The 12,325-nt window shown below is 53.7% G+C and overlaps 4 protein-coding genes across 4 annotated transcripts; 1 reads left to right on the forward strand and 3 right to left on the reverse strand.

Annotated features, from left to right (window-relative positions):
• Positions 1 to 437: 437 nt before the first annotated feature.
• Positions 438 to 2,313, reverse strand: AYL99_03007 (hypothetical protein; the record flags this gene model as incomplete). Its single annotated transcript, XM_018834523.1, has 6 exons — positions 438 to 1,120; positions 1,173 to 1,511; positions 1,588 to 1,707; positions 1,759 to 1,852; positions 1,907 to 2,134; positions 2,218 to 2,313. 6 exons carry the CDS (start codon positions 2,311 to 2,313, stop codon positions 438 to 440), a joined length of 1,560 nt encoding a protein of 519 aa, XP_018697147.1.
• Positions 2,314 to 3,239: 926 nt separating this feature from the next.
• AYL99_03008 (hypothetical protein) lies at positions 3,240 to 5,446 on the reverse strand (the record flags this gene model as incomplete). The annotated part of the gene is made up of 5 exons (XM_018834524.1): positions 3,240 to 3,706; positions 3,765 to 4,744; positions 4,794 to 4,970; positions 5,015 to 5,208; positions 5,276 to 5,446. The coding sequence occupies 5 exons, from the start codon at positions 5,444 to 5,446 to the stop codon at positions 3,240 to 3,242; spliced, it is 1,989 nt and encodes a 662-aa protein (XP_018697148.1).
• Positions 5,447 to 5,849: 403 nt separating this feature from the next.
• On the reverse strand, positions 5,850 to 7,002 carry AYL99_03009 (hypothetical protein; the record flags this gene model as incomplete). Its single annotated transcript, XM_018834525.1, has 6 exons — positions 5,850 to 6,135; positions 6,203 to 6,329; positions 6,379 to 6,399; positions 6,456 to 6,621; positions 6,690 to 6,875; positions 6,937 to 7,002. 6 exons carry the CDS (start codon positions 7,000 to 7,002, stop codon positions 5,850 to 5,852), a joined length of 852 nt encoding a protein of 283 aa, XP_018697149.1.
• A 1,742-nt stretch (positions 7,003 to 8,744) lies between these two features.
• Positions 8,745 to 12,193, forward strand: AYL99_03010 (potassium/sodium efflux P-type ATPase, fungal-type; the record flags this gene model as incomplete). Its single annotated transcript, XM_018834526.1, has 2 exons — positions 8,745 to 8,969; positions 9,032 to 12,193. 2 exons carry the CDS (start codon positions 8,745 to 8,747, stop codon positions 12,191 to 12,193), a joined length of 3,387 nt encoding a protein of 1,128 aa, XP_018697150.1.
• Positions 12,194 to 12,325: the final 132 nt, after the last annotated feature.

Genomic DNA, 12,325 nt, shown 5'->3' on the forward strand with positions numbered 1-12,325 from the left:
CGCAACTCGGTAATTGAGATGCATCGAGAGGTGGAGAAGCACAGACGGTCAGTCCAATACACTTCCGTCAGATGAGATCAGCCATGGTTGGTCTGCTCGGCCCTGTCTGGGTCTGTCTGCGTCTCTGCCGGCTAACTCAAGCCGACAGGTGAACCGGCAATGATAGCGGGCTGTGCGATACATAATGCCGTTTCGCCCCCTTACTTACGTAGATACATATTGATTGTCAAGATGATGGACGGGTTAGGGTAGGTTAACAAACACGAAGGTTTCTTCTGGTTGAAGCATGTTTCTACACACACACTCTCTCTCTCTGAATTTATGAACTCGGAAAGTTTCTAGACGACAAGCTTAGTGGATAGCGATCTCTAACCATCCGCCACACCAAAAATGAATCTGATGCCCAACAGCTTCCGCTTACCCCCCGCTGGACCGGTTTACAGCGTATACCTGAACGTCGGGCTCTTGTCGCCGAGGTCAGCAAGCTGTTCGTCCGTAAGCTCCTCGGCCACTCCACTGCGCTCTCTCTTCTTGTTGATGGCCCCGTACGAGATCCTCAAAACGATGACCGCCGCAAGGCCCAAAACGACGAACATGATCTCCAAGCCGTGGCCGAGCAAATACTTAGGCGCGTCGACGCTGCGGTAGAAATTGCTCGCCATGGCTCCGCCCAAGTTGCCGAGACCGATCTGAAGGGCCATGCCGGCGCTTCGTTTGTAGCTGCCCGCCAGGTTGTTAGCGATCCAGGTGACGTTGCCAGGGAAAGCAGGGTAGATTCCGCACGTGGCGATAAACACGCCCGCATACACCACACCGGGGACGTCTCCCGCGGCAGAGCCAGCTATAGCCAGGATGAAGCCGACCAGAATGGCACACATGGGGAAGAAAATGTAAGGCCAACGTGAGGCACCTCGTTTCGTGGCTCTGTCGGAGGCCCACCCGACGAGAACGGCCAGGATTGCGGCGGTGCCATAGATCGGAATGGTCAGAAGCTGTGCTGTCGTTGACTCGTACCCGAGTGCCTTGATAATGGTCGGAAGGAAGAATGAGATTCCGTAAAGTGGAACAACGATTCCCCAGTACATAAATAGGGACAGGTAGAGTTGCCAATCGGTAAGTGCTTGAGGATAATTAGCCGCAGTTCGCTAGGAAGAGTCCAGGGGCAGACTCACCTCTGACAACGTATTTCCATTCAAAGTGATCACTTTCAGCAACCAGCCTTCCACTCTTCTTGCTCCCTTGGTATTTGAGTCGGTGCACAACCCAGGCCTTTTCCTCAGGGCTCAAGAAGCTTGCAGTGTCTGGGAAGTCGTGCAAGAGGAAGAAAGCAGCACAGGCAACAGCAACGGTCACGATGCCCTCAAGGATGAAGATCCATCGCCAGCCTGCCTGACCAGCGACTCCGTCCATTTGGGCGATGGCATATGCAAGTAAACCTGAGAAGGCACCCGCCACGCTCGCGGCGCTGAAGAACAGACTTTGGCGGAATGCAAGTTCTTCCGTGCAGTACCCTAAATGAAGGTCTCGTCAGCATTCGAGGTCACGAATAATCACAGCCGAATGCGAGGAGCTAGAGTGGTCACTTACACATTGTCAAATAGTATGCAACACCCGGGTAAAGCCCTGCCTCGGCGACACCAAGGAAGATACGAGCGATGAGAAGGCCGTGGTAACTTTGGACGAGGCCCATCAAGGTCATGACCGTGCCTTATAGTTGTCAGCGGCTAAATCTTGTTCGCCAATGCTTCAATTACTTACCCCATGCGACCATGATAGACGGTAACCATACGGAAGGTCTGAGGCGCTTCAAAAGCAGATTCGATGGGATCTCAAAAGCGCAGTATGTGAAGAACTAGCGGCGATTTACGTTAGCCCGCGCACGAACTGTAATGAGCTAGAAACTCACAAAGACAGTGGCGCAAAGGCTGTACTCCGGGCCGGAAAGATGCAGGTCGGTCTCCATGCCTTGAATCTTCGCGTTGCCGATGTTGCCTCGGTCGAGGAAAGAGAGGAGGTATAGGATTGCCAGCATAGGTATCAGACGCAAATCCATTTTGCGCAGGACCTTCTTAGAATCGACGTTGGAGGTATCCACCCCTTCGCCCGTCCAGTCTGGGTCATGATGCTTCGATTTCTATAGCAACAACATATCGTTAGCAAGGATAAACAATCAGATCAAGCGCAAGATGTCCAAGCTCGAGGTCGACAATCACATACAGCGTGTTCATACACCACATCCTTCTCGGTGAAGGTTGGCTTCTCCACACGTTCTTCAGCCCATTTCTCGGGCGTCGTGGAGATAGTCCCAGACATGGTTGATAGCAGTGTTGGGGGTATCAAATATATTGAAGCCTCAAGAACTTTCTATATTGAGTGAGCAACTGGAGAGACTGGCGGAGGAAGTGCTGATCTCGAGGAAAACGTACCAGTTATATAGATAACGTCAGGAATGTTCGAAATGAAAGCGTTGAGCGTTAGCCTCTGACATGTGCCCAGTCCCCCAAACGGAATTCCCGCGCCAACTCCAGGTTTCTCCGCGTGTTTGTAGAACATTCCCCTGCGGAGGATAGTCTTAGCGCGGAGCGAGGCTCTTGGCAGAAGACACTCACTGGCGGAGAATGGAGCCACAGATGTCGGATCCGGAGTCCTCGCTAACGTAGGAGGACTCATTGGCCAGGAGAGGTCGTATCTGACGCCCCAACGAAGCCTCGTTGGCCTGGACTGACGGATGACTCCCGAAAACGTTATTTTCGGATCCGGATGCAACATCAGCACATAAAAGGAGCCATGCCGCTTATCGTAGTCTGCAGATAATTTCTTTTCCACTTTGCCACCGAAGAGCAAAGTGTGGAAGGGAAAGGCTGGAGAACACGATTTTGCGGTAGGACAAATAGCTTTGTAGCAAAACATTGCCGTTTAGAGCCAGTGGGAAAACGTTTCTGACTTCAGGGGACCCCTTTATCCACGCTAAGGTCAACAGTTGTCACTTGCTCACCAAAACGATCCGCTCGCCACTTCTGAATTGAATACCGCGAACCAGAATGTCCGTACTTTTGCCTGCATATGCCGTCTCCGCGAGCCGGGGTCGACGATGAGGAGCTTGGAAGTGGTGTGATCTCGTGGGTCGTCAATGGAAAGTCTCCTGCAATCTCCATGTATTGGTTCAATTTAGTAGACGGAAATTTGACGAGGCAAGATAGCGGTCATTCAAAGAATCGCCTCACGCAACGCTTCCAGTTTCATGGATATAGTGGCTGGGGTGGAAACTCAGCTGTCTCAAATTCCGCCCTTGTTGTCTGGACCGATTTGGAGACTTGCGGCAGTTGTTCTAAGGTGTGCTTCAGGGTAGAACGCAGGTTGTTGTAAGCATCTCTGCTGATCTTGTCGGCTCCAAAGTCCCTGTCTATGGCGTGTTGCATCAGCTTCACGGCCGCGACGACGTGGTGAGGATACGGATCAATCGCAATTAACGGGACGGTCAAGCTTGTCGACTGATTGGGTGCCATTTCCTGTTCGGAAACAGGAGGTTCAGGTTGGAGTTTTAAGGTGTATTTGTTGTTCAAGCCAAAGACCAGGCAGTTCATGACCCAGGTTTCCGCATCAACTCTTTTTGCCGAGAAGAGCGAGAGGAGATCTTCTCGTAAAGTGGCGGTCGCGATATCGGTGACCATCAAAATCGCCAGATTATAGTGCAGCATGAGTTCATCTATAGGCAGCTTAAGTACCATGACTCCGTACACACGTGAGGGATCGGGAAGGCTTACACCAGCGAAGTCTCGTTTCTTGGTTGAAGAACTGTATTCGCCTCTGACAGGCAATGAGCAGCTCGCGGTAGGTTATGTTGAACTGGTCGATAGTATTGGACACGGAGTTGAACGCCCTTAGAACTTCTGCCTCATCATGGCCATCCCTCAGAGATTCTTTGAGATTCGCAGTCAGTTTCCAGACCAAGAGTTTCCATGCTGCTCCGGCCGCAATGACCTGATTTGCTTTCTCATCTGTTAGATCGACGTCAAGATTGCTCCAATCTCGTGTCGTTTCGCGGAAGATGCCGATACAAGTCCGTACCATACGCCACGATGGCTCAGACTCGAACCCAAAAAGTCCAGAAGAAAGCAACGGTCGGCAGTTCAGAGTCAACGAGGCGGACGTATCGAATGTGAGCGCAGCCCAGTATGCAGTGCTCTCGGCAATAATGAAATTGGCGGTTGCAAGTGAAGCGGGACTTGCTCCCATAGGGCGGTTTGAGTTGGTGAGATTGACTCGTGTCCCGTTGAATTGAAGGCTCTTTTGACGCGCACGAAGTGTTTGAATCTGCTGCAGTGCGGCGTGAACACAAACCTGTCCCGATACTCCCTCAAGTTCTTCCTCTTCAGGGATGCCCACCGGGATTGGTGTTAGAGCAAACAAAAGCAAAGTCAGCATAGATCGATAAGATGGCCTGTTGATGACCTTGAGCATGTCTGTATGTGCACGGCGCCAAAGTCGACAGATGATATCCGCCTGGGAGAGGGCTGGCAAAATGGATCGCTGAGTCAGGGGGAGCCAGCGAGCGGCGAAAGATTGGACAGCATGGTCGAGGAACTGGTCGAGCTGTGCATCTCTCTCATGCCTACCAAGATCTGGTGAAGCTCGGGAGTCGTGCATTGCGCTTCCTACAGTATCCTCTTCGTCGATGTGTCTATCGAGTTCGCTGCAAACTCGGCGTATACTGACCACATCTGATAGGCTCTGTTCTCCAAAACTGATGTCGTCAGTAATGCCGCGCACTTGAGTTATGGCGGTGTGCTCACGCAAAAGGGTTGCTGTAGCGACCCATCCAAGAACCGAATATGGTCTCAAAAGCCCCCTCGTATATGGTATGGAGCCATTGGGTTTCAATAGCACTGATGGGTTCTGGTGTCAAATGATGTTGTACGAGCAGAGGTTGTGATAGCTGATCCGACGACCAGGCCCACTCATAATTTGGCCTGTCATCGTTAGGAAAGCATTTCAACAAAGTGTTGGAGCATACTTGGTCGATAGTTCGCTCGTGGTACTTTCAGACCGCTGGTGGACGAGCCTGGGCAGTGATTCGCCATCTATGCTAGTATCGTTCTCTTCGTAAATAGTCGTCTCTGTTGTGGGTATCTTAGACCGTCTCCTCTTGACTCTTCCGTCCTGGCCCTTGCGATTAGTTGCAGAAGTGCCAGTGCTCGGCTTCATCCACTGTTAGGACACAAGGGCTTTGGTCAGCACGTGTTGCCAGCCAATCCAGTCCATTGACCATGCAAACCTCAAATGTGCATTGCAGCTGCCGGTTGAGACACCTCGTGCAGGACAGAAGCTCCTGTTGGTCCTCTCGGTTCCGGCGAGCGCGACCGGCATCACAAGCGACTCTCGCCCGACGACATTCATCGCAACTAGAGAACTGGATCCGGCGCGGGACCATCTCTCCTTGAGACATGATGGTGCAGATGGCAGCCCATGTGCCCACAAGGCACAGATAGATGCATGAAATTGTTGAGAAACCAGAAGTGAGAGTTGGAAAAGAGGCGGCGAGTTGCAGTGATGAAATCGCTGCCAAAGTTTTGAGGCTACTAGGCATTCGAGCCGCTAAACTACGTTGGTTGTTGGCGTGTAGTTCGTACGGACCGCCTGGTTGGATGGACAGCACTCGAAACCGCCTAGAGAATGTTCGATAGGGAGAACCCGGGGGAAAAGGGGGATCTCGGGGCAGGTTTGCGGGGTAAGTGAGCGCCTACGACTCCTAAGCTTTAGGCAGGGTAGGCTATCCAGGTGCCTAAACTTCGTATAACCATAACAAGTGGTGCAAGGGGTCTTCATTCAACAATCTATTTGCAGAACAGTCATGGTTTCTGATACTCGTAAAATCCCTTACCGCTCTTCACACCGAGGAGACCATCTTGAATGAATCGCTGCAGATATTGGCGAGGCTCAGGAGGGACATCTTTCCTCTTTTCTGCATAATGCTCCTCGATGTTGAGCACGACGTCGAGGCCAACGACGTCCATCTGCTCGAAGGGACCTTTCGGCGTCTTCAAAACGTCCTTGAAAATGGCGTCGATCTCGGATGGAGTAGCCACACCCTCTGCTGCTGTGAGCAAGGCTTCCCGTTTGATTGCAGCCCATATCCTGTTTCCACGGGATGCGGTCAGTGCTTCTGAATGAGACACTGGAGGGTATGGGAAGGCGATCAAACCTGTTGTATATGTATCCCATGGAATCTTTCTTCACATGGAAAGGGCTAAATCCATGCTCTCGACATTGCTCCATCAGAAGTGGGATAATTGCAGGATCAGTATTCGCATGACCCATAAGTTCGATGGCTTAACCAGAGGTTAGTGCGCGGACTATATGTTTTACAGCTTAACTTACCAGAAGTCTCTGGAGGCCAGTCTTTATGACAGATCTTGGTCAGTATTGCACCCAGAACTCATGAGGTTTGTACTTACAACAATGAGCGCTGAGAATCCGCTGCTCGTGGGATAATTTCAAGCCGTCAATGATCTCGGATATGCTATAACTGCTGGAGTTGGAGGCAATGATGGTGTCGGAGTCCGCCAGCTCGTCCACCTGTTTGATCATTTGTCGCTTGAGCTCAAGCCTCTCTGGGACGCACTGCTCTCCAAACGTCGATCAGCTCGATTTCAATATCTCGACTCATAGTTTCGATGGAGCTTGCGTACCTCAACGATCAACCATGTATCTTTCAGCCCTGCGGGTAATGATTCCGAGGTAAATGTCTTGATTTCGCCCCATCGTGCGTTCTGTCGTTGAGATGCAGACCGAAGTTGGTCTATATATTTGACACTATCAGAAAGCTGCTTCGCCTGGGCGTCAATGAGATGAACAGCTCGGCCCTGACTTGACCACTTTGCGCCGGAGCCAGTCAGTCTCGATCCAAACTCGATGAAGGGTCACAGAGTTGTTCACCATGTATGCCAGCCGTCGGCCCTGCGTCCCTGCCCCAATGAGGGCAGTTGCCTTTCCTGTCAGCATGTCTTCTGTGATGACTGAGCCTGACCAGACCTAAGAAGACTTTTCAATCTTGTGAATCAAAGGAAAAAAGTCGCATCAGCGGCGTTGTGAAAGTAGTGAATGCGTCCGGATCCGGAGAATCTCGGCTATCAAAAACGATTGGGAGTCGTAGCCGCGCGGGGAAACCGGCGTTGACTTGTAACCACGGTGCCACGGCATCGGTTAATTTATAAGTTCCCAAAGAAGTGCTGACAAGACACTGGAAAATTCATCCTTCCTAGAAATTGAAAAAGATGTCCAAAAATACGACCACATTCCCAGGGAAGGGTCGCCTCGTCGGCTAAGCTGAGGTGACCTGTCAGGAGGAGCTTGAGACCCAAAGTGATACACGGCATCTCGCAACTGGCAGTTGCTGTCGAGATTTCCACGGGATAACGTTCATGACGTATTCTCCCAGCACAGCATTGGTGCTCTGGTATACGGTTCATAGCGCAACGTTCTGCCCGTACCAGCCAAATGTGCCGATATGAAGATGCAACAGCCATCAGTGCACCAGGCATGCAAGCATACTTGGGTGTACCCGGTTTGCCTGGAAATAGCCTTTACGTGTCCAGCTGCACACTTGGGCTGGAGCGATGTGTTAAAATTTGATCTCATGGGAGGCAGGTGGTTTTGAGAGTGTGGCATATGCATCAATGGAATAAGTGAGAGGAAGATGCACTCAACGGAGGCTGCCATGTCATATTCCGTTTCAATTTGGTCGAACACCAACCCACCCAACACAAGTGAAAACGAAATATACTTGACCACCTACTGTCATTATTGTCATCGCATCGGGATATTTTCTCTTTACGTGAATGACAAGGTGCCGATGATCTCGAGAAAGTGACAACGACCTACCTTTTGAGAGATACTCTTAGTACCCCATAGACAGACCCGCATCATAAAGATGTCCCCATCAGCCTCGATCCTATCAAGTAACCTCAAGCCACTCTTTATGTGACAGTATGGCACGTTTGTAGATGCTTGGCCAGATTCCCCCGGAGCACATGTCAGATCGGCACTACCCGTCACAATGAAGTAGTCAATGGATGTCATGAGCCAAGATCTACGGCCAGGTCGCTGGATAACAGTGGGCAGTGGAAAAGTGGCGGAAACACTTTGTTCCGGGGCTCGGCGAAACCGAACAAGCGGGCGATGATCTTGGCGCCAAGCACTCATCCTCTTGACTCCGCTCGCTTACAGGCTCGCATCACCTGCCATTGCGTCAACCCAAGGCCCCGGGACGGCGACGTGCTCTTGGTGGCACCTTGTCAAACCGCCTCCTACCTCCGCCCAGGCTTGGCCGATTCCGCACTTATGGGAGTGCCGGTGCTGTGTCTCGCCACCTTTCCACCGCGCCAAGGGCACGAAGGACGTGTGTCGAGAAGAGATGTCGCCGTGATGGCTCTTGGCTCCAAGGGTACGGACACGGAGGAAGCCTTGGAATATCAGGGAGCGGGGGCCTTCGGGCCTAATCGTCCGACAAGATGCTGTTTCAGCTCTATATAACATGGGACTCATCCCTTGATTCCTGATGGGTCCACCACACTCTTTTCAAGCTTCAGCAAGACTTATACTTGCTTGTCCCTCACTTGCATATACCAGACACATCTGATCAAGCTTGACATCAAGAGCATTACAATTGTCTCCACTTACCTGGAAGCAGATCTCGAATATTCCATTGCTCATACACCTAGTTACTGCCTCGACGACCGCCTGATATGGGCAAGCAGGGCGGAAGGGCTGAGCAGAACTATCCCAAGCACCCTTTCCTGCTCTCTGCCGATGAAATCGTCAATCACCTCGAGACGAGGCTCGACTGGGGACTGAGCGATGCTCAAGTCCAGCAATACCAACAGAAATATGGACCCAACAGGCTCGAAGGAGATGGAGGCGTCTCCTGGTACGCCATTCTGGGGAAACAAATCTCCAATGCCATGATTCTGGTACGTTCCCTAAACATCAAGCAGGTTTGTTCATCTTTTCAAGACGGCTGACCGTGTGGCAGGTATTGGTGCTCGCCATGGCACTCTCGTATGGCGTGGAAGATTTTGTTGAGGGTGCCGTCATCACAGCCGTCATTGTTCTCAACGTCGTGATTGGCTTCTACCAGGAGTTTCAGGCCGAAAAGAAAATGGACGCGTTGCGGTCTCTCTCCTCCCCTTCAGCAGCCGTGGTCAGGGGCGGGAATGAGATGACGATCCCCTCCGCCGAAGTTGTGCCCGGTGACATTGTATCAATTAAGACCGGCGACACTGTTCCAGCGGATTTGCGACTGTTCGAGGTCATGAACCTCGAATGTGACGAAGCCATCTTGACCGGCGAGGCGCTGCCCGTGGCCAAAGAAGTCGAATTTGAAGACAAGCACGGTATCGCCAAAGAGGAGCTGGGCCTAGGCGATCGACTCAACATTGCATACTCATCTTCCACGGTCACAAAGGGGCGAGGCCGCGGTATTGTGGTGTTCACGGGCATGTCGACAGCAATTGGGGGGATAGCTGCCTCGATGCAGGGCAAGCGGCGGAAACCGAATCGATCCATGTCCCGAAAAAAATACGGACGCATGCAGCCCGTCAAGGGCGGTGCACTGCGTACATACGACGGTGTTCGCAAGTTCCTCGGCCTTACCGGAGGCACGCCTCTCCAGATCAAGCTCAGCAAACTCGCCTACGTGCTCTTCGGCTGTGCCATCCTGCTTGCCATCATCGTGTTTGGCGTCAACCGATTCAATGTCACGAACGAGGTCGCCATTTACGCCATCTCGACGGGAATTGCCATTATTCCAGAGTCTCTGATCGCCGTCCTCACGATCACCATGGTCGTGGGCATGACGCAGATGCGGAAGCGCAAGGTCGTCGTGCGACAACTCAGCGCCCTCGAGGCCCTAGGCGGCGTCACCAACATTTGCTCGGATAAGACCGGCACTCTCACCCAGGGAAAGATGGTGACGCGGAAAGCATGGATCCCCGGCGTCGGCATCTATAGCGTGGAAAATTCCAACAACGCGTCCGACCCCACCGAAGGGACCATCACGCTGGGAAAGGCCCCCAAGTCTCGTCAGGAAGTTGAGGCAGAGAAATTAGCCCGAGAAGAGGCCTTTGACCGCAAACGCAGCACCGCTGGCATCTCGTTCGATCTCCCGAGCGAGAAACAGAAACTGTGGAATGACCCGGAAAAGGGAACGAAGAAATCAGAAAGCGACGTCAAATCTAACCCCGAGGTGACGCCAGAACTCCAGGCGTTCCTGGAGTCCGCAGCCCTCTGCAACCTGGCCTCTGTCCGCAAAGTCGCCGAGGACGGGCAGGAGGAGAAGTGGAAGACGACCGGCGACCCGACCGAGATTGCGCTGCAGGTCTTCTCGCACCGCTTCAACTACGGCAAGAAGACGCTGGAAGAGAATGGGTGGACGCAGAAGATGGAATACCCCTTCGACAGCTCCATCAAGCGCATGTCGGTCGTGTACACCAAACCCGGCATGGACCAGTCCGTCATTTTCACCAAGGGCGCCGTGGAACGTATTATCGATCTCTGCACGGCCGTGGGCGTGGATGAACACGAACAAGCCATGACCGCATCACTCAAGGAGGCCATCCTGGAGCAAATGACGTTCCTCGCCGAACAAGGCCTGCGCGTGCTCGCCATCGCGAGGAAATTCACGACCATGGAGATTGAGGAACATTCCGATGTGGACCGCAGCCTCGTCGAAAAGGATCTCTGCCTGCTCGGTCTCGCCGGCCTCTACGACCCACCGCGCCTGGAAACCAAAGCCGCGGTGCAGGCCTGCACGACCGCTGGTATCACCGTGTCTATGCTGACAGGCGACCACCCGTCCACGGCGACCGCCATTGCGAAGGAAGTCGGCATCATCCCGAAGAACATGGGCACTCTCCCGGCAGACGTGGCGGCCGCCATCGTGAAGACGGCCACCGAATTTGACAGGATGAGCGAGGCTGAGATTGATGCCCTTCCAACGCTGCCCCTTGTGGTTGCCCGTTGCGCCCCCGAGACCAAGGTCCGCATGATCGAAGCGCTGCACCGACGGAACAAATTCGCCGCCATGACCGGCGATGGCGTGAACGACTCGCCGTCCCTGAAGCTCGCCGACGTGGGCATCGCCATGGGCCTCAACGGAAGCGACGTGGCGAAGTCGGCGTCGGACATCGTGCTGACCGACGACAACTTCGCGTCCATCGTCAATGCGGTCGAGGAAGGCCGGCGCATGTTCGACAATATCCAACGCTTCGTGCTGCACCTGCTCACGTCCAACGTGGGCGAAGTGATCCTCCTGATCTGCGGTCTGGGGTTCCAGGACGACACGGGCTTTTCGGTGTTCCCACTCTCTCCGCTGCAGATCCTGTGGATCAACATGCTGACCTCGTCGTTTCCCGCATTCGGGCTCGGGCGTGAAAAGGCGTCGCCGGACGTGATGGAGCGGCCGCCACACGACAACAAAAAGGGCGTCTTCACCTGGGAACTTATCACGGACATGCTGGTGTACGGCACCATCCAGGGCACGTGCTGCCTGATGACGTTCGTCTTCATCGTCTACGGGCCCGGGCCCGACGGACTGGGCCAGGACTGCAACCGCACGTACAACGACACGTGCGACGTGGTGTTCCGCGCCCGCGCGGCCGTGTTCGCCGAGCTGACCTGGCTGATCCTGATCTCGGCGTGGGAGTTCAAGGCGCTGCGGCGGAGCATGTTCCGGATCAACGCGCACGACACGCGCGCCTTCCCCTTCTTCCACGACATCTGGGAGAACCAGTTCCTGTTCTGGTCCGTGGTCATCGGCGCGCTGTCGGTCTTCCCGGCCGTCTACATCCCGGGCCTCAACACTTCCGTGTTCAAGCACAAGGGCATCAGCTGGGAGTGGGCCCCGGCCGTCGTCTGCGTCTTCGTCTTCGTGAGCGGCATGGAGGCCTGGAAGTACGTCAAGCGCGCCGCAGGCTGGTTCAAGGAGGAAGAGACCGAGGGCATGAAGGGCCGACGCCCCGGGCATGCCGCCGGCGCCGCGTTGTCCCTGCGACAGGGCTTCTTCACCATGACGAGGAGTTTCACCAAGAGCAAGTCCGAAGAGAAGCAGAGGGTGCCGACCGCGAGGGCGCTGGAGGATGGGGCTAAGACCGGGCGGGCACCCGTCGTGTTGCCCCGGGTTAGAGAGGATGTTTGAGCGTTGGTTTGTGCCTTTTTCTTTTTCTCTTTTTGGCTCGGTTCACCCAAATTTGTAATACCACACGTATAATGACCCAGTGCTAGGATGGATAGATCATGGATATAGATCACGTCAACGAGAGTCTCGTTG

Source organism: Fonsecaea erecta, assembly GCF_001651985.1.
Source record: "Fonsecaea erecta strain CBS 125763 chromosome Unknown Scaff2, whole genome shotgun sequence".
Classification (NCBI taxonomy): domain Eukaryota; kingdom Fungi; phylum Ascomycota; class Eurotiomycetes; order Chaetothyriales; family Herpotrichiellaceae; genus Fonsecaea; species Fonsecaea erecta.